Raw genomic sequence first — 22,131 nt, forward strand, 5'->3', positions numbered from 1 at the left:
CTCGTGGAATCTCAGGAGGAGAGATGAGATACCATTTTTCGTGCCGCATAAGAAGATGCTCGACAAAATCGATCACAAACCGGTGATTCGAGAACCGTTGGTGAGGACAATTTTTCTCTGTTTATCTTTCGGTCGATCCTTGTCCGATTAGAGTCTATAACGAAAATTCTTCCCGTAGACCGGGTTCAGCGATCAACAAGAAAAGATCAGGAGAGAATTCTGCAAACCGTATATTCCGCCAGTGAGAACGGTACAAGAGGAAGTCGTGTCAACTGGTAACGCATTTCCACCAGGACAGAAACGTAGTAGTTTCGGCGATACAGTGAAATCTTACTGAGAGCTCGAGTCCTCGGGACCGCATGCGAGTGTATTTAAAGCCTGCACATCGGTGTGACAACATTATTTGCAGCAATGAAACTTTTTTTATTTTTAATTCGCAATGAAAATTTTATCATTATATCGGTGAGATTTTTCTGATTATCATAAGATCAAACACGATACAAGTTGGGTCATTTATAATTTGTCAGAAAAGATAATAAAAGATAATGTGAGTTAAAATGAAGTGAGTGAACTATGATCCAAATTTTATCGTGTTCGGTCTCATCTTAAGCAGAAAAATCTCCCCCACCATCCATCATCACCACCTTATATATTGACAATTCTGTAATATTATCGATAGAACATTTTTCTAATCGGTAGAGAAATTATTATCGTGTATACGTACCTATACATATTTTTATTTTTACGGAAAGAAAAACTTTTACCATGGGAAAGAACGCTCGTGGTTACGGAAAAACAAGACAAACCAAAGGACACCGACGCGCCTCCGTTGGTGGATCAGCTGGAGTTGATCCGACAGCTGCGAGATGATCCGAAAATTGGATTTTTTTATATGATCTACGCTGTGGGCCGATCCTCGCAGTATTTCACTCCTTATGCCTTGAAGTGAATAAGAACCCTCTTCTATTCGGAATTTCATGATAACGATACGATGTAACCGCCGTTTCTTCTAGGCTTGTTCATTACAAAGATGTGGGCAAAACGTACATGACGATCAGCGCCAGCGGTGTAACCCAATACACATCCGACGAAATCAGTTTCACGCCGATCGAACAGTGGGAAAGGGAATATAATTTTTATTTGAAAGTGTTAAACGTATACAATAATTTACTATATCTTTTTCCACATATTTATTACTCTTCCTACCTTTTTCTAATAAAAAGGTCTGGGTTAGGTAAAATAGTTTTTACGCAATTTCTGTGATTTCAGATAAGATCGTTCGTGGTGTTTCGAAAGTGGAAGGCGTTCTTCGTATGGAAGAAAACGATCTCGTGTCACAAATTTTTGGAAGCGAGAAATTATTTACAAGAGAATCTTTTTATATCGGATCCGATTCTCAGCAAAGCTTTGTTAGAGATCAAGTCGATGTGCTCGGTCTTTCTCGATTCAAACTTTTTCGATGGTAGCACGATCGAAAAATTGCTGCTCTTTTATTTCGTAGAGAAACAGGTGTGATATATTTCATGGTCCATTCTGTCCGTCGTTCCAACGTAAAATTGGACGGCGTTATACTCACGATTTTCTTCTGTACAGTTCGCTAAACTCGAACGAATCAGAGATAAATTGGACGAGTTCAGGGTACTAGCGAAAGATATTGTTAACAACGCCTGTTTGGGTGCACTGTTACGAGCTGGATACACACCGGATGATTCTAATATAACGATCGAACAAACTGCTTTTGGAAAATTGGGTAATTATTTGGTTTGGTTTCGGTTACAAAACGTTTTAGAAGACTATACATGTATACAGTATGTCCTGTTTAAGTGAATACACGTTATTATTTCTCCAACTCTTGAAAATGCCAAAAAAATGTTCCGTACAAAAATTTTTCGATTTTTTGAAGCAAACCTAATAGAATATATGAAATTTTGTAGTAGTTATTTACAGAGATTTCAATAATCCGTAACATCTAACGACATGTTAAATAAGCTTCGTTAAATTATAGGTGAATTCAGTGCTGTTAAGTTTAAAATGCCGAAAGACGGTGTTCTAAAAATGAGTTATATCGAGCAGGCCAGAAAAAGGGAGAAATGTTACCGGCTCTCTTGGTACGCCATTTATTCTTGTGGTGTGTCTACTCACTTTAGAAATTGTTCAATAGCTTTGCTTTACTTTTAATTTATACGACTTTATACGTGATGAGAATTTAAAGAATCAATATCACATTTGAATGTTCAGCTTCATTCACCTGATCGATTACATGAAAACGAACATGATGCACGGTCTACTGGTAAACACTTACACGGCGTTTATAGCGGCCCTGAGGACTCACACGGAATGTTTACCCGACGACGAGATGATAGAGAACGATGTAATTGATATTCCGCTGAAAAAAACATTGTCTACGAACCCACGTATTCAGGTATACACCACATTATCGGTGACGTCTTAATCGTTATTTGCAGTGAACGAAAAGATGAGGAGACTACTTTAAAAAAAAAACATTGTTCATTGCAGTGGCCATATTTCGTGGTGGATCTGCTAATTTTACCGTCATCGGAAATCGTAATGGATCCATCCGAATCGATCTTTCGGTTCGTGATACAAACGATTGAAATTATGTGGGAGGAGAATATATTCGCGATCAGACCTCTTCTCTCTGATCCTTTCTTTCACTCGTTCACCAGGTATCGGATCAACGGGCATTGAATATTTTCTTTCAATTCTAAACATCCAAAGTTCCTCAAAGTTGTTCCCTGTTTTCTTTCAAGGCCTATGATCAATCGCAAGATAGAAGAACGGATTTCCGGTAATCCTCCGGAGATGCAAGACGTGCTGAAGCAAGACCCGATCACGCGAGCCCTGAAAATCGAGCTGAAAGATATTCTCAAACAGAATTTCGATATCGTGAAACGTTACTGTGTACGTTTCGATGGTATTCGCGAATTCCATCGCGAGGACACAGTGTTCGATGAGAATATCATTCGCGACAATCGGGACTGCAAGTTGTTCCGCGAGTGGAGCATACGGTACAGAAGCGAGGTGGAATTGATCGGTAAAGTTATCGATTCTCAGCCGTTGGGCATTTTCTTCGTTCAACTGGAACGATTCAAGGTCGCCGCGGAAATCGCTCCCAGAGGGAAGATCGGAGTGATCGAAGCCGTTATGCCTGGGTAAATATATGCTTATTGAAAAATTAAGAAGTCCCTAAATATAGTAGACTCTTGATAATTACCCGCATTTGGGGCTCAAGAGCAGTTCCTAACTTGGGATACGTACTTGGTGTTTTAGAGGTACGCAAAACGTGTTGTACAGCAAAGTTATACAACAATTTGTCATATATCACTGTTTTGCTATGTAGTGTAGACACAGCTGAAGTAATGCGTGTGAACAGGGGGCCTACATTCCTAACGGATTTTTATCCAGCAGGCAGTTATCGCGAGTTTACTGTATATACTCGGGTATCATAAGTGTCTATACTGTCTTTCTGGATATATATTGTTGTCGTTTCGTTAGGCTAGGAAAGACCAGAGTCGACGCTCTGTTGACGCAAGCCATTGACTCGATTAATTATCTGGAATCGGACCCGGTCACTACGGAAGACTATGTCGCGTACATAACGTTCGTGGACAAGGCACGGGAGACCGTGGATGAGATGGAAGCGCAGCTCGATTACGTGAAAGAGCTGTACGACTTGATGGAGGAGTTCAACTTTCCTATACCGTCGATGGATATGGCGAATTATCTGGTGACGATATATTATGATATAACCGGACAGGTACATATATATCGTTCTAACGTGTCGATTTAAAAATTAGGGAATCGGCGCGCATTTCACCAGTTTACGATTGGTGGTGGAGAACATGCTCGAGGCGCGACCGAAGTTGATCAACAAATTCAATGCTCAACTCCATAAGGATATTACGGCATTGAACGAGAGCATATCGGAGATCCACGACGAAATAATGGTGAGTGGTCGTCGGAATTGTTTTTGTTTGCATTGAAATCTACATACCAATTTTTTCCCTTTAATAGCAACCTTGGTTATTGGACTACGAAAGCGACGACGTGGCCTGTCTTGATACTTTGAAGGACCTTGGTAACCGACTGGCAGCCTGCTCAGCGATCGCGGAGGAATATCGTGCTCATCAAAGGGCGTTCAAGGTATAGAAAAGTTTAGGAAGAAGAAGTTTTCTTGCAATTTCCTTATTGTTCTTAACGAGTTCCGAGAGTTTTTGTTTTCTCGTGCAATTTCCGTTAACCCTGTATAGCTCCGTGTGACTTTAAAGTCACGTGACTTCCATACCACCATTTTAATCGTGGAAATTCCTTAATAAATAAATGCGTTATTCATTTTTTGGTCGTGACAGCTCGAGCAGACGAGATTTGACGTATTGGATCAAGTGACGAACGAGCTGAGGCTGCGCACCCTGTTGTGGGAGACGCTCGTCGAATGGGAGAGCGCTGTCTGCGAGTGGCATTCGGCCGATTTCGATACGTTGAACGTGGACGATATCACCTCGTTCACGATGCGTACCATGAAGAATCTGATCCAATTGGAACGCGGCCTGCCGCCAAATAACATTGTGCCCGATTTGAAGGAGAACGTCGAGCTACTGCGAAACAAATTACCGGTTCTGGGTTACCTGAGGAATCCCGATCTACGGGACCGACACTGGGATCGAATCGAGCAAATATTGAACTACATGTTCATGCCAGATGTGAAGAAAACCTGGGTACAGCTGGAGAATCTTGGCGCTTTTCTGAAGCCGAACGAACTGATGGAGGTCGCCGCTGCGGCTAGTTCCGAGGCGAATCTGGAATACATGCTGAAGAGGGTCGTGGAAACATGGGAAGAGCTGAAGTTCGTGGTAGTGCCCCATAAAGAGGAGAAGGACATATTTATTTTGGGCAGTCTGGAGGAAGTGCAAACCGCGATGGACGAGAGTAATATCAATTTGCAGACCATCAACGCGTCCCGTCACGTTGGACCGATACGGCCGTTGGTGGAGGAATGGGTTCAGAAGCTCGATCTGTTCGTCGATACTCTGGTATGAAATTTCGTTGGCTCTACAGAGAATACATTGCGTGCTCGTTAAATTGTTACAATCTATTTATTACAAATTGTTGCCCAAATCTCACGATCGTTTACCATAGGAAGCGTGGCAGTACTTGCAGCAACAGTGGATGTATCTCGAGGCGATATTCTCGGCTCCAGACATTCAGAGACAGCTACCGATGGAGGCGAAATTGTTCATCGAGGTCGACAAGTTTTGGAAGGACCTGATGAGACGAACGTTCAAGGTACTTTATACCGGATCAGTCTCGGGAAACAGAACATCTGAATGTCTATGTTAACCCTTGTGTAGGCAACCGGTTTCCCAGGTATCCATTTCTAAATTTCCTTTGACAATTTTTTATGTTCTTGTCTAATACAGCACTTGGTATATTATAGGAAGGGAAAATTAAGAGCTTCGGAAAACTATGAATCTAATGAGGGTATTCCGATTGCTCAATATTGTAAATATTTTGGTTGCCCACAGAAGGGTTATTATACAGTTCAGTCTTTTTGGTAATGAACAATGTAATTTTGTCCATTCGATCGATTTTCCAGTTTCCTTTGGCTATGCCTGCTTGCATCCAGCCGGGCTTGTTGGAACAACTGGAAGAGAACAATCGACATTTGGACGAAGTGATGAAGTGTCTGGAAGCGTACCTCGAGACGAAACGCGTTGCGTTCCCGCGATTCTTCTTCCTGTCGAACGACGAGCTGTTGGAAATCCTGGCTCAGGTACACCCCGATCGAATAGGGGGAAGAGAGGAATCGAGAGCTAAATGTGTCACTTCCGGGCTTCTCATTTAAAGGCTCTTCCTCTAAAGGAAGTTGCGATTTTCTCTAAAGCCGTGGATACGAATGGATTAATCGGTGTACCTAATTTCAATGAAATAGACGAAGAATCCGCACGCAGTGCAACGACACCTACAGAAATGCTTCGACGCGATACACCGATTGGAGTTTGCGATGAAGGAGAGCGGGACCGGTGACGAGCAGGTGATGACTACCGATATTGTCGCAATGATATCGCCGGAAGGCGAGAGAGTCCCTCTTGGGCAAGGCTTGAAAGCCCGAGGGAACGTCGAGGATTGGCTGGGTCGAGTGGAAGAGGCGATGTTCTCTACGTTGAGAAGACGAATGAAGCAGGGAATCAAGGATCTGGACGCGAAAGGACGACAGCAATTTCTGTCTATGCATCCTTCCCAGGTTAAACAATATGTCTGCAACAACGACGGTGCATTTATTTATCACTTTTTATTTTTTTTACACACAATAAATACCTTTTTTAAGGAATTTCTCATGAATTTGAAAGAATACACCGTCTTACGGTCCAAATACGTCCGTTCCAGATTATCCTCACCGTGTCCCAAATCTTCTGGACCCGAAATATCCATTTAATCTTGGAGTCGAACGGTCACGTGCTGCAGAACATGCGAGCGTTCGAGCAGAAATGTTTCACGGTTCAGTACAGTTATATTTTTTTTCTACCTATAATTCGTTTTTGCAATTTTTCCGTGAATCATCTCCGTGGAGCAGTTACTTCTTTCGATCTCTAGGATTTGAATGAATTAGCGGTGATGGTCAGGGGTGAATTGCCGAAATTGATACGGGACGTTATAATCAATTTAATAACCGTGGACGTTCATGCCAGAGACATCGTGACAACTATGGTCGAGCACAAAGTATCGTCCAGGTGAGATCATCGACGAATAATTAAATTATTACGAATCGACGAGAATGAAAAATAATCAAAATATCACAGAAAGAAGTTTCGATGAAAAAATGTCTTTTCGAGCATTGATCGAATTATTTGGTCTGGTCTATGGAAAGTTTCATCGCGAGCAATGTTGATATACTTCGTCGACGTGTTTTTCTTCGAGTGATCTGGTTTCTCTCTTGTTCTGCTCTGTAGCACGAGCTTCGATTGGATGAAAGCGTTGCGTTACTACTGGGACACAGATATCGACAATTGCGTGGCACGTATGAGCAACGCCGAATATCTTTACGGATACGAGTATCTTGGCGCCCAGAAGAGGCTCGTTATAACGCCCCTCACCGATCGATGCTACCTGTGCCTTATGGGAGCCCTTCAGTTAGATCTGGGTATACAACAACGAATTCCAAAAATTCAACGAATCTTTTCCCTATAAACACGTATGCTTCTTAAGGGGTTAGACCACCTTCGAGAAGTCAAATAATTTTCAAGTAATTTTCGACAATTTTTTTTGGGAGCATAATGAAATAATTAAAACTTTTAATGTAAAGCCCCTATATTGTGCAACTTTTGACGGAAACAGTTGTATTTTTTGTTTGTTTCTTTCTTACAAAATCGAGCCGAGAGATTCGCGGACAAAAAGGCTTTATATTGAATTTTCCATTTATTTCATTATCTTCTTAAACAAAATTGCCGAAAATGACTATGACCTTGACACATCCAAGACGGCCTAACCCTTTAAAGCTGATCGTGTTATTATTATGTATAAAAATTGCTCGACAGGCGGTGCTCCGGCTGGTCCGGCCGGGACCGGAAAAACTGAGACTACAAAGGATCTAGCGAAAGCTGTTGCGGTTCAGTGCGTCGTGTTTAATTGCTCGGAGGGTCTGGATTACAGAGTACGTTAAAAAATGTCCGATAAAACGAAACCGAATGGTTACAAGATTGCGCATGAAAAATTGCATAAATACACAAAAATAGTATATGTATGTAAGTGAAAGGGCCCGCAGCGCTTCACCAGGTAGGATCGGACCGAACCGATCTTCTCTGAATTTGGCAGTTCGCCGTTAGAAAGCGAGTTGCTCGAGTATAAATATGAAACATAAAGAAAAGAGAGTCATGCTGTTAGATCAAGGCGTATCTATTGGTAAAGTAGGTCAATACGTTTCTTTACAGATGATGGGGAGATTCTTCTCTGGGTTAGCGACTTCTGGGGCCTGGTGTTGTTTCGACGAGTTCAACAGAATAGACATCGAGGTGCTGTCCGTGATAGCTCAACAATTGATTACGATTAGGAACGCGAAAATCGCCAGGGCGAAAGAGTAATGAATGTCGTCGTAGACTAACTTGATGTTTCGATATTAGAGCATGTGTTTAATCTCTATCCATCAGATTCATGTTCGAGGGTCGAATGATAAAGCTAGTGATGTCCTGCGCGACATTTATCACCATGAATCCTGGTTACGCAGGTCGTACCGAATTACCCGATAATTTGAAGGCCCTGTTCCGACCGTTCGCCATGATGGTTCCGGATTACAGTAAGCAAACACCCTCAAATTTTTGATACTCTTGAACCGATACCAATCGATACCAATTCTAAACCAACTAAGTAGATATCGATACCCATGAACCATAGAATCGAATTTTTCCAAGTACTTTATGAATTCAGGAATTCTTTTTGATACCTGTATCTTTGTCTGCTACCTTTTACTCGATACCAGATCAAAATTTACAGCCAGGTATCGATAGTATCGATGCAGTATCAGTCCCAAAATTAGATTTTCATACGTAACACGAAGTACACCGAATTCAAGGTACTTTTTATTTACAGAATTGATAGCCGAGGTCACATTGTACTCAGAGGGATTCGAGTCGTCGAAACCGTTATCGCAGAAGATGACTCTAATGTATACGCTCAGTAGCGAGCAACTTTCTCAACAGGATCATTACGACTTCGGAATGAGGTGTTTTTTTATTGTTTTTCTTTTTGTTTATCTATCCAACAATCGTTTACCCTAACAAAGTCTTCCCTATTCATTTTTTTCACGCCTTTTCTCCGAACGTTTCGCTCGCAAAGGGCGGTGAAGAGCGTGTTGGTAATGGCGGGCAGTTTGAAACGCGACAATCCCGACAAACCTGAGGACGTCGTCTTGATTCGTGCATTAAGGGAGAGCAACATACCGAAGTTCTTGCGTGACGACGCCGAATTGTTCGAGGGTATCGTGGGAGATCTGTTTCCAGGCATTGTGATCCCCGAGGAGGATTACGGTGTTTTGCAAGAAACAGCTATTACGGTAATTAGTAATTTCATGTATACAAGGTGAGTTAGTTGACTTTACGACCGAAATTTACTTATGAACTATTTGTTGTATAAAAAGATGTTTCAAACGAAAGTTGTTTGATATCGAACGGGGCATACAATGTGATAATTAATTTTTTTGATGTTTCGTTTTTTAATCGAGATACGAAGGTGACCACGAGTTTTTGTATCATAATGTGCAATATTAGACTCTGTGATTTGAAAGAATATTGAATGCTGAGTAAAAAACTATTAAGGTATATGCAGACAAAAACTAATAATTACTCAACTAGTATATACCACTAAAAAAATAATAAGTAAATTTAGGTGGTACAGTTAAATGACTCAACCTGTATATACATTCTTTCTAATCTATCTTCTTTAATCACGGTTACGTAACTAATAATTATTCGACAGATTTATCGCGAGTGGCGTAATCAATGGTTTCCTTCTACGAATGAACATTATTTAACAAATTAAAACTGTTTTTTCTTCTAATCTACAACATCCACTGGGTGATCCTCTTAGAGTTTTTCGTTCCAAACATGAATCCGAAAGCAAAATTGCTTGATCACCCTCAGTTTCTGAAGAAAAACATGGATTTTTCGAAATACACTTGAATTCCACAAAACTCGTGTTGTTTTCGAAAACAGATGGCAATAGAGCAATTCTGCTTCCAGATTCGTGTTTGAGACGAGAAGCTCTACAGGTTCGTCTAGAGGATGTTACAGATTAACATCCGCGTTGCGCAGTGTTATCTATTAGATTATACAGATTCTCCAACCGAGATAACCTTTTTTTAATTATTGCCACACGGTTTTCCCAGATAATGGAAGAAGCCAGACTGCAGCCAGAACGTTGCACCCTGAAGAAAGCTATTCAGCTTCACGAATGTCTACAGGTGAGACACGGTGTAATGCTGGTCGGACCAACCGGCGCAGGAAAGACCACTGTGCTGCGAGTAAGCGAAACGGAAGATAGCTAAATTCATGAAGTTTGTTCCGATTTACGAATACGATGAAATATATTTTTTTTTCATGCCATTTAGACTCTCGCCGCGACGTACAACAGACTCCACGAGATGGGTGTACGCGGGCCGATTTATCAACCGGTACACACGTACGTGATCAATCCGAAAGCGATCACCATAGGCCAATTGTATGGACAAGTGGACATGATGACCAATGAGTGGCATGACGGACTAATAGGAACCACTGTTCGTCATGCTTGTGCAGTCAGTACCATCGATTTGTACATAAAGTCCTCGGTCTTTTTGAACCAGACCTTCTATACGATTATCATTTGAAATCGATATACTATTCAGTCTGTCACGGAGGATCATCAGTGGATCGTATGCGACGGCCCTGTCGACGCTATATGGATCGAAAACATGAACACCGTCTTGGATGACAACAAAATGCTCTGCCTGGCCAACTCTGAAAGGATCAAATTCACGCCGTATATGCGGATGCTTTTCGAAGTGATGGATCTATCTCAAGCGTCACCAGCCACTGTCAGCCGATGCGGTACAAAAAAAATCACGAAAAATTATAGGGTTATTCTTATAGGGGTACCACAAAATAATGTCATTTTTTATGATATTCTTAACTTTCTAAGCAAACTTCATGTGAGTTCAATCGGCGGTTATTATACATTAACATAAATTAGAATTTTGTGCTTATAAACCATTGATCATTTAGGCTAATTCAGTAACATATGTAAAAGAGAACTTTATGTTTTTTTTTTGTTTCTCAAGGAATGGTGTACGTTGACCCAGCGGAACTAAAGTGGATGCCATACGTGAAGACTTGGGTGACGAATCTTCCGGAAACGCTTCTTAAAGATGAATATCGAGAGTTGATCGTCAATCTTTTCCAAAGATATTTCGAGGCGGGACTAATTTTTTGCAGAATGAACTGCGATTTCCCGATTTCTCAGGTACAAATGTATGTTAATTGTTTTCGTGTCTAAAGAGAATAAGAACAGAGAGGAACACCGTGGTTGGTGATGACTAAACTGCAAATGTTTATGCCTTTGTATCCCCTGAATTTCAAAATCTAGAAAAAGTAAAGATATCAGTGAAATTTAATATTATTTATGCAGTACTATTAACATATTAAAACCCCTAATATAAAAAAGAGATTTCTGTACAATTTTGTTTTTTCTATATTAGTGTTCAAAATTGTATTTTGCATAAACATCTGCAGTCTGGTGATGACTGTTCACTATATTTCGAAGCCAAAATCGTCGAACCAACGAGAAAAAATATTTCATTATGTTTATTTACATTTCATACCGATAGGTGGATATCAGCAAAGCAAATATGACTTGTACGATAATCGAAAGTTTTTTAAACGAGCCGAAAGCCATTGAACGATCCACCGACAAAGCACGAATAAAAACGTTCATCATCCAGATGTTCGTGTTCGCTTACCTTTGGTCGGTCGGTGGTAACGTTGTCGATGCGTCTCGGGAGATCTTCGAGGCTTTTGTGAGAAAGCAGTTCGACGAAAACGAAGATGCACTGTAAAATCATCGACTTGAGATTTTCTTTTCTCTCATTTGATTCTGTAGACATTACAGAATTGTGACAGATTTTTTGTTAATTTTCAGATTGCCATCGATCGACCTGTGGGATCTTTACGTGAACGTTTCGGGTCATCGATTGGACGTTTGGACGGACATTATGCCGGAATTCTTGTACGACAGCGAGACACCGTTCTTCGATATTCTCGTACCGACCGTGGACACCGTACGATTCGGTTATATGATGAAGAAAATGGTGGAAACGAACAAACCGGTGTTCTTCACCGGAGACACCGGTTAGGGAGCAATATTTTTATGAAATTTTTATATAAGTATTATTTTTATGAAGTAAATGTTACGACCCAGATAGCACATGACGCCTAAAAGACGCCCATTTTACGGCTGTTTTAAATTTAAAACATTATTTCGGCGTGTACAGGAGTTGGAAAATCAGTGATAACGAAGGTGATGCTGAAAAGTTTGGAGGACACTCAACTCTGGGTACCGATCACCTTGATATTTTCGGCTCAAACCAGCAGCGGTCGGACCCAAGAGATTCTCGAACTGAAACTGGAGAGGAGAAAAAGGACCGTTTTAGGGGCGCCGATTGGAAAACGTATGTGTGTCTTCGTCGATGACGTTAATATGCCGAAACTGGATACTTATGGTTCCCAACCGCCGATCGAACTATTGCGGTAAGTTGTTGCATCGACCAAAGTCTTGTTAATTGAAATTTCAATAAGAGGATTGCAGGGTACTTTTACCCCAAAACTTCGAAGGAGCATACTTCTTAATAAAAATCAAAGATCTCTGACTAATATTGCTGACAAGTGGATGATACCACAAGAGTTCGTGTGCTGTTAATGTTCCATTAAAACTTCCCAGACAACTGTTGGACTTCGAAGGGATGTACGATCGAGAGAAATTATTCTGGAAACGGGTAGAGGACGTCGTATTCGTGGCGGCTTGCGCACCGCCAGGTGGCGGTAGAAATCCTCTAACACCAAGATTCGTGAGGCACTTCGCGATGCTGCTCATCCCAGCACCTACCGAAATGTCGTTGAAAGGAATTTTCAAGTAAAGCCTTGAAAAAAAATATGGTCGTTCGAATCTAGTCGGAGATGAAATTAATTTTTTTCAGGGCGATAATGCACGGGTTCCTGGACGATTTCGTCGAGTCTGTGAAACTGGTGGGTGAGAAAATCGTGAACGCAACTGTGGACATTTATCGAAGAATCGCGGAGGATCTGTTGCCCACCCCAGAAAAGAGTCACTACATCTTCAATCTCCGTGATCTGTCCAAGTGCATCCAAGGTATCATGCAAGTCAACGCCACGTTTATAAAACAGCCTCAGGAGATGTACAGGTGTCCACGAGAATAACGTGTTTCATCGATGACAACAATTTAACGCGACTGTCGCAGTTAACGAGACTAACGGAAGGTCGCGTGTCCCTTCTTCAGGCTTTTCTATCACGAGTGCCTTCGTGTCTTCCACGATCGTCTGATAAACACAGAGGACAAGAGTTATTTCTACAGACTTCTGAACAACGTATGCACCGGTACCTTTGGCACCGAGGTGGTTCGACTACCGGACGAGAAAAGCATGGAGAAGCCACCGGCACTGTTGTTCGGTGATTTTATGGCGTTCGGAGCGGCCAGAGAGCAACGAATCTACGAGGAACTCACCGAAATCCCGAAAGTTAAGAGGACTTTGGAGGTATCGAAATACTTGGACCTATGATAATTTTGGAAAGTACAGTAAACTCGCGATAACTGCCTGTTAGATTAATATCCAACAATAATTTATCGAATGACGTCTAGTCTCTCGATAATTACCAGTTTCCCAGAGCTGTCCGCCTCTAGAGCCCCAAAATGCGGGTAATTATCGCGAGTCTACTGTATCCGATTTTTTATACGTTCCTCGGCTATCGTTGCCCCGTTTCAACGCAGGACTATTTGGAAGATTACCGCTTCTCCGTCGGTAAGGACATGGGGATAATTTTCTTCATGGACGCCATCGAGCACGTTTGCAGGCTGGCTCGAATTCTTCGATCCGAGAGGGGCAACGGCCTTCTCGTCGGTGTCGGTGGAATGGGAAAGCAAAGTCTAACGAAACTGGCGTCCCACTTGAACGGTTACAAGTTTGTACATTATATCATCGTGGAATTCACGAAACTCTCCCGTTCGTAATGTAATCAAAAGCGATTCACGTAGATCTATGATCTTCCTCTTGGAAGATGTTATCAGATCGAAGTGACGCGTACGTACGACAAGAACGCCTGGCACGAAGACCTTCGACGGTTTTATTTCGAACCCGGTGCCCTTGCGATGCACACGACGTTTTTATTCACGGACACGCAGATCGTACAGGAAGAGTTCTTGGAGGACATAAATAATACCTTAAACACGGGTAACATAACCTGAATGAAATTAATATTCATAGCCTACATATCTTATTCGCTAATCCACCATCTTGAAGAAGAACTATCAGAACCATTTCCAGAGTTTCTATGATTATTGTGAACGGTAACACCTCTTTAACGGAAAACTATTTGCAATATTTGACGATGAAGAGCATCACCATTTTACGGAAAACTGTTTTAATTTCAGTTTGGAAACTTTTCGGACAGACCGTGTATCGCGATTGAAAGTAGAGAAACGATCTTGACAGCCTAATACTATTCTTTAAATGTCACGTATATATATATGGAAAGAAAAGCAATATTATCGGTTCGTATTTATACATTTACTTTAGGGGAGGTACCGAATTTATACGAGGCGGACGAACTAGAAAAAGCTATCATAGCCACCAGACCCGCGGCGAAAGAAGCGGGTATTACCGAAACGAACAGAGACGGAATATATCAGTTCTTCATCGGAAGGGTCAGAAATCAGCTTCACCTAATGATCTGTATGAGCCCTATAGGCGATGCGTTTAGGTCGGTTTTCCTATATGAATTCTTCGTCGTTTGTCATGATCATAATCGAAATCAAATTATTTTCAAATTTAATGGGAATACTTATATCACAGACATCGCTGTCGCATGTTTCCATCGTTGGTGAACTGTTGCACGATCGATTGGTTCACTAAATGGCCGAACGATGCCCTACTCTCGGTAGCGGAGAACACATTGGCCGCGGTTGTGTCAACGGATTCGGCGAAACTAGCTGGTCTCAGTTCCATTTGCGTCTTGATCCACGAGGTATCCTGTTGTTAATTTACGAATCGTCTGTTTTTTATTATTGTTAATTTATTTAACGGGCAATAAGCCCTTCGGTATACATGTACAGGATGGGAAATGAGAAAAAAATTTTCGACACATTGTAATAAAATTCGAATAATAATTGCAGACTGTGGAAGAGGTAACGGTCCGATTCTTCGTGGAGATGCGTCGAAGGTATTACACCACGCCGAGCAGTTACCTGGAGCTCCTGAAACTATTTCGTACCACCCTGGAAAAGAAGAGAAACGGAATCGAGACACTGAAGAGTAAAATCGCGAATGGGCTGAATGTAAGTGATCTTTGAAGATGATAGACATGGTTAGCGACAACGTGTTTCAAACTGAAGTCGAAGATGGTTGGCTTCACGCTTATGTGATTCTATTTGTGATCACGGATTGTGATAAACGGAACACCCTGTATATATATTCGTCTGAACAGAAACTGCTCGAGACCAACGAGATGGTCGCCGTTATGAAAGAGCATTTAGTCGAGCTTGCCCCGAAGTTGAAGGTGAGCACGGAGGAAGTGTCGAAATTGGTGAAAATGCTCGCGAAACAACAATTCGAGTGCGACAAAGCCAAGTACGTCGTGACCGCCGAGGAAGCAACGGCAAAAGTACGATAACACTTACAAAATACCAACAGTATTTCAATGAATCCTCTGGTTAGTTCTGGTATTCATGGAAGTATGTATATATTATCAGTTGAAAGCGGACGAAACAGCGGTTTTGGAAGCTGACGCTAGACAAGACCTCGAAGCGGCGATACCTGCCCTGATGGAAGCTCAAAAGGCATTGGAAGCATTGAACAAGAACGATATCAACGAAATTCGTGTATTTAATAAACCGCCACATTTGGTACGCTTCGTCATGGAGGCCGTTAATTTGTTGCTCGGTGAAAAGTATGTTTGTCGATCTCGCGAACATTTCCCGGAGTGTTTGTTACGCACGGATCCCCGTTTCCAGGACAGATTGGCCGTCGGCCAAGTTGGTTCTCGGCGACATACATTTTCTCGACCGTTTGATGGCGTACCCGAAGGACGAGATAAGCGACAAGCTTCTAAACAGGCTGCAGGAATACGTCAATCATCCGGAATTTCGGCCGGATTTGGTGGCCAGGCAGAGCAAAGCGTGCAAGTCGATGTGCATCTGGGTGAGAGCGATGGACGGCTACGCCAAGATCTACAGAGTTGTCGAGCCGAAACGCCAAAGGTGAATAAGAAAATATTCACGTGGGGAAAATGAAATTACAGCCTATCCCTCGGTGCTGATCTTGTCCAATCGGATTTTGGCTACTCGTGGATGGACAAGATTGTTGACAGATAATTGTTATTTCGGAAGTTTATGAACGAATGTGTGAATCATTGTATAGGCTAGAGGAGAATTAGAACAGATATCGAAGGATCACTACTTCTTATTCGAAAATTCGTTGTTGTAGGTTACACCAAGCGGAAGCGGAGCTGCGAGCGATCGAAGAACTTCTTGCCCTCAAGCAGGGTCAACTCGCCGCGTTGGAGAAAAAGATCCAGCAGTTACAGACGCAATACGATACGGCTTTGAAGAATTTGAAAACTTTAGAAACGAAAATGATGCTTGCAGAGGCGAGACTGAACAGATCCGGTCGATTGACGTCCGCGTTGGTGGACGAACGGATCCGATGGGAGAAAATGACGCACGTACGACAATCGAGTCACATTTAAAAAAGCAAGGAAAATTTGGAGATTCTACAAAATTGTTTCCTCTGTAGGAGTTCGATAATCAAATCGTGAATTTAACGGGTGACACGATGGTCGCCGCCGGGGCTTTAGCGTATCTTGGCGCGTTCACCAACGAGTACAGAGAAGAATTGGTCCAGATTTGGTTGAACAGTTGCAAAAACTATGACATAAAGACTACAGAGAATTATAGTCTGATCTCGATATTGGCTGACCCATACGAAATTCGACTATGGAATACGTATGGGTTACCGAGAGACAAGGTCAGCACGGAAAACGCTATCTTCGTGACGCAGTCGAATCGTTGGCCTCTGATGATCGATCCTCAAGAACAGGTAACATCACTCGTACTACTACACTAAATAGTACCTATTAGGTATCTTCATATTCTGTTAATTCATCGTTGAATTACGTTCGAACAGGCGAACAGGTGGATACGGAACATGGAACAAGATAACAACCTGAAGATCTGCAAACTGACGGATACGAATTTCACGAGGATACTGGAAACGTCTATAAGGCTCGGGACACCTGTACTGTTGCAAGAAATCGGAGAAACGTTGGATCCTAGTTTAGAGCCCGTGTTACTTAAACAAATCTTCATGTTGGTTAGCGATTATTTTAAGAGAATTATTACGTAACGAAGATAAAGTGTGAATGAAACATCTTCGATTTTCGATCAGGGCGGCAGGATGCTGATACGATTCGGCGACACGGACGTCGACTACGATAAAAATTTTCGGCTGTACATCACGACAAAGATCGCGAATCCTCATTATCTGCCGGAAGTCTGCATAAAAGTGACTATAGTGAATTTCACTGTGACCATTGGAGGCCTCGAGGAGCAATTATTGGCGTAATTACAACATATTACTTCCTTACATATATACATATTATTACTTACTTATTCATAATAATTTTAAAGCAATTTTGTTTGTACACAGTAATCTACAGCTGTAATACGTTGTAATTTCATTTCCTGCAAAATTGTTTACACTCGTTATGAGAATCGGATTGAAAAAATTGATCTAAAATATAACTATTATAGAACTAATATTGGAGCTGATATAGGAACTATAACTGAAACTGATATAGTCTGGAATTTAGGTTCTTCATAACTGTTTTCATTTCAAGCCCTGCTCAGAAGTCCACAATTCGGTTGAATTTTACAATGTGCAACACAAAATAAGCTTTTTCTCGTTTGTTATTCATACAGGGACGTGGTGCGCCTTGAAAGACCGGACCTCGAAACAATGAGAACCGATTTGATAATGAAAATAAACGCCGACAAGGGCCAGCTGCAGAGTATCGAAGACAGAATACTGACGCTGTTGTACGGTGCGGGCGACGATATTCTGGATAACGAGGAGTTGATAGAGACCCTGAACGACAGCAAAGAGACCTCCGCGATCATCGCCACCAGATTGATCGAGAGCGAAGCCACAGAAGAGAAGATATCGGTGGCACGTGAACGGTATCGATCGGTTGCGAATCGTGGATCTGTCCTCTATTTCGTCGTGGCCAATCTCGCGAACATCGATCCTATGTACCAATTTTCATTGAAGTATTTTAATCAGGTATTATCATTAGGGTATTTCAATCAGGTAGAAGAACGTTATTTGTTCTCTTGATTAATTTCTGCGATCCTAGGTATTCAATTCGGTGATCGAAATGACCGAAAAGGACGAGGATCTGAATCGACGATTGCAGACGTTGCTCATCGAGATAACGCTGGCCGTTTATACGAACGTCTCGCGCGGTCTCTTCGAGAAACACAAATTGGTCTTCAGTTTTATGCTGAATATTGCGATCCATATAAACGAGAATATTGTCACCCAGGCGCAATGGAATTTTATGTTACGTGGCGCCACGCAAATCGGCGTGGTAAGTTTCGATTCACGGAGACTTTCATCGAAACAAATATGTATATGTGAACTGGACCACGAGAAGGTGGTTGTTAAGGAATCGATTTTGAGGTTTGAGGTATTTCTTGTAAAACGTCATGGCCAATGGGAGCAATTCCAGATTTCTGGTTCGTTGATTTACAATTTGTACTTAAACATGGGGAATAAAATCTGAGAAAAAAAAACACTTAGCAGGTCTTTTCCGCGAAAAATTGTTTTCACACGTTAACCACCTTTTTTCGTCGTCCAGGTCGCATGCAGAATTTTGCGACTGGTTTATAAGATATTTTCTTCAAATAGGAAGATATGCCGGATTATCCGACATTGACGGGTCAAATGTGGGCCTCGGTGAATTACCTGGCCAACACGTTCCCGAGCTTCAAGAATATCATGAATGACGCGTTCAAGATAATTCAGTTAACCGTTGGATATTTCCAGGAAGTAACTAGTCCATATTCTTTATGAATTGATTTCAATTACAATCGTGTACGAATTATACCAACAACGGAACTTTCAGGCTATCAATGTCATACCGACCAACACAATTAAAGCGACGCGCGACTGGGACAATCGATTGACTGACATAGAAAAGTTGATGTTGCTGAAAGCATTGAAGGAAGATCAGTTGATTTTCGCAATCACCGCCTACGTGGCGAAGAATCTTGGTCAGAAATTCGTGGAGTCGCCGATGGTAGCGTTGCAGCTCCTGTACGTAGCAGAACTGATGTACAGTAGACTCGCGGTAATTGCCTGCTGGATGAATATCCGTTAGGTCTGGTTTAGGTCTGGGTTAGGTAAGAGGGAAATCGTACATACTATTGGCTCTCGATATTTACCCGTTTCCTAAAACTGCCCGTCCCTAGAGCTCCGAGTGCGGGTAATTATTGCGGGTCTACTGTACCTGTAAAGAAAAAAAACAGAACAAAGATTTTTCTAGGAAAAGACACCGAACTACGTTAACGAAATCTATTCTAACATATGTATTCGCAGTTTCACAAACACGTCGAACAAAATACCGTTGGTGTTTATCCTCACCACAGGATCGGATCCGTTCAGTGGATTTCTGAGATTTGCAGCTGAAACGGGTTTCTCCGAGAAATACGATTCCATTTCGCTGGGGCAAGGTCAAGGGCCTGTCGCCGAGGGCCATATACGAAAGGGCACCATGGAGGGTAGATGGGTGTTCTTACAGAATTGTCATTTGGCTACCTCGTGGATGATTAAGATGGAGCAAATCGTTCTGGAAATCGCCGAGGAACAGGAGGGGAAGATACACGCCGATTTTCGATTGTTTCTGAGCTCGATGCCGAGCGTCGCGTTTCCGGTTTCTGTTCTTCAGAACGCGGTGAAGGTGACCAACGAACCGCCGAAAGGTCTAAAGGCGAACATAAAAAGAGCGCTTCACGATTTGGAAGATGAATTCTTCGAGCAGCACTGTAAGAACGGAGCGTCTTATCGGGATGTTCTTTTAAGCTTTTGCGGTGTGTAAATTACGTACGCTTTAGAAACGTGTGAAAAAAGGTGAATACTAATGTAGAATTCACGTCGACGTAGAACCGCAAAAGATTAAAACAAAAATGGTATGCATTGTAATGAAATCATGTTTCAATAATTTACAACGCTTTTTCTTACAGTTTTAAAAGAAAGATGGCGCAAAACTATATTTGGAGTTTGTTTCTTCCACGCGATCATTCAAGAACGGAAGAAGTTCGGTCCATTGGGGTGGAATATTCTTTATGAATTCAACGACAGCGACAGGGAGTGTTGTTTACTTAATCTGAAATTATTCTGCGTGCACGAGCAGATACCCTGGAACGCGTTGATATACACCACAGGTTTAATTTTGTTAAACTGCGAAACGATGATATGACCATGACAGAAATTTGAAACGCAATTTACTTTAGGCGAAATTACTTACGGAGGTCGGGTCACAGACAGCTGGGATCTAAGATGTATGAAAACCATACTGGATATATTCTTCTCTCCTAAAACTCTAATAGAGAGTAAGATCACTTTCTGTGGAAATTTCCCACTATCAAATTGCATTATTTCTACCAAGCTCGTAATTTCTAGATTATGTTTATTCGCCCTCCGGGAAATACTACTGTCCTGTCTTCAAGACATTGCAAGAGTACAAAGATTTCGTGGAGAATTTCCCCATAATCGATGATCCAGAGGTCTTCGGAATGCACGAAAACGCAAACATTAGTTATCAAGTAAATCGAGTCGATCAGGACATGAAATATAATTTGTATTTTTTTTTCCATCATCAATCTAACTGGAAAACATTGTATAATTGTATATGCGATAGTTGAAAGAAGCACAGTTTATCGTGAACACCATTTTGGAAGTGCAACCGAAAGAGTCCGTCGTCAAAGAAGGAAAATCCACTTCGGATATAGCGTACGAAATTGCGGATATGATTCTAGCTCGAATTCAGTCCAAGATAGATCCGGAACAATGTAATCCGAAACACATGATAGTAAGTGGAAATCTTTCTCGATACGAGGATGAATTATCGAAATGATAGATTTACCAAATTCTCACAGAGGGACTCGAAAGGAAGACTTCCGTCGCTGACCACTGTCCTCATTCACGAGGTCGACAGATATAATATACTGCTAAGGAGAATATGCACTTCAATTGAAAATTTGCAACGAGCCATTAAAGGGTTTGTAGTCATGTCCGAGGAATTAGAGAATGTCTTCAACGCTCTTGTCAATAATCAGGTTTCTATCGTTATATTTCTGTTCATCTACAACGATTTTTCAACGGTATTTCAACATTACATTCGCATAAACTAGGTACCACAAATATGGCATAACGCGAACGTCTATCCTTCGTTAAAAACACTGGGAAGCTGGATAAGAAATTTGGAGCTACGAGTCGATTTCATTCAAGTATAAATATATCTTAAAATAGAGAAGAAGTACATTACAAAATTACTTGGGCACTTTCACAATGCTCTTTTGGTATCACAGACCTGGCTGATCCACCAAAAACCTCTTTCTTTCTGGATTTCTGGCTTATCGTTTCCACAAGGATTTTTAACAGGCATGCTCCAAACCTGTGCAAGGAAATATAATACACCTATTGATCATCTGCAGTTGGATTTCATTCCTACCAAAGTGGTTCTTGATCAAGAAGAAATTGAGGAGGAACATAGAGAATCTGGACATGAGGTCTAATTACTGCTCATGTAATTTCAAATATGCTTAACGAGTCGGTTTACTGCAGCAGAACAATGATTCCTACAGGTATTGAAGGTGTATCAAGGCTTAGTTGCACCACAGGATGGAGTATTAATACATGGATTGTTCATTGATGCTGGTAGATGGGATTTTCAATCGATGAGTTTAATAGATGCAAACATAGGTAACACATTAGCGTTACGAAATATAGTATTTAAGAAAAGTGCATCTTAATGATGCAGAGTAAAAATTTAAATTATTCAGGATATCTGTTTTAGGTGAAATGCATCCAACTTTGCCGGTTCTGCACATAAATCCAGTATTAGAATTATCAAAGGATGATCCCAGATATGTTTGTCCCTTGTACAAAACAGCTGTACGTGCAGGTGTACTGTCTACAACAGGACATAGTACAAATTTTGTTGTTGCAGTATTACTTCCATCTGCAAAGGAACAGGCATATTGGATCTTAAAGGGAACAGCTCTTTTAATTGAAATTATAA

The 22,131-nt window shown here is 41.5% G+C and overlaps 1 protein-coding gene across 1 annotated transcript; it reads left to right on the forward strand.

The window, feature by feature from the left end:
• Window positions 1-55: 55 nt before the first annotated feature.
• On the forward strand, window positions 56-22,127 carry LOC107186455 (dynein heavy chain 6, axonemal; the record flags this gene model as incomplete). The annotated part of the gene is made up of 61 exons (XM_015574317.1): window positions 56-100; window positions 179-302; window positions 753-945; window positions 1,014-1,155; window positions 1,270-1,509; window positions 1,594-1,766; window positions 2,016-2,108; window positions 2,239-2,422; window positions 2,518-2,687; window positions 2,772-3,173; window positions 3,517-3,748; window positions 3,819-3,968; window positions 4,036-4,164; window positions 4,371-5,051; window positions 5,158-5,304; window positions 5,615-5,791; window positions 5,951-6,262; window positions 6,406-6,516; window positions 6,613-6,749; window positions 6,969-7,159; window positions 7,554-7,669; window positions 7,947-8,092; window positions 8,163-8,308; window positions 8,602-8,734; window positions 8,848-9,064; window positions 9,896-10,030; window positions 10,118-10,303; window positions 10,394-10,595; window positions 10,826-11,007; window positions 11,372-11,595; window positions 11,683-11,891; window positions 12,035-12,290; window positions 12,481-12,672; window positions 12,737-12,961; window positions 13,058-13,313; window positions 13,547-13,737; window positions 13,834-14,006; window positions 14,352-14,535; window positions 14,628-14,799; window positions 14,948-15,109; window positions 15,259-15,435; window positions 15,524-15,720; window positions 15,785-16,030; window positions 16,257-16,494; window positions 16,566-16,868; window positions 16,956-17,141; window positions 17,217-17,389; window positions 17,750-18,110; window positions 18,184-18,421; window positions 18,742-18,878; window positions 18,955-19,145; window positions 19,428-19,873; window positions 20,072-20,272; window positions 20,342-20,440; window positions 20,511-20,653; window positions 20,749-20,919; window positions 20,987-21,166; window positions 21,242-21,337; window positions 21,419-21,619; window positions 21,695-21,812; window positions 21,907-22,127. Coding segments are annotated over exons 1-61 (12,063 nt in total), but the record flags the coding sequence as incomplete, so codon positions are not given.
• Window positions 22,128-22,131: the final 4 nt, after the last annotated feature.

Source organism: Dufourea novaeangliae, unplaced genomic scaffold (genome assembly GCF_001272555.1).
Source record: "Dufourea novaeangliae isolate 0120121106 unplaced genomic scaffold, ASM127255v1 scaffold65, whole genome shotgun sequence".
NCBI lineage: Eukaryota > Metazoa > Arthropoda > Insecta > Hymenoptera > Halictidae > Dufourea > Dufourea novaeangliae.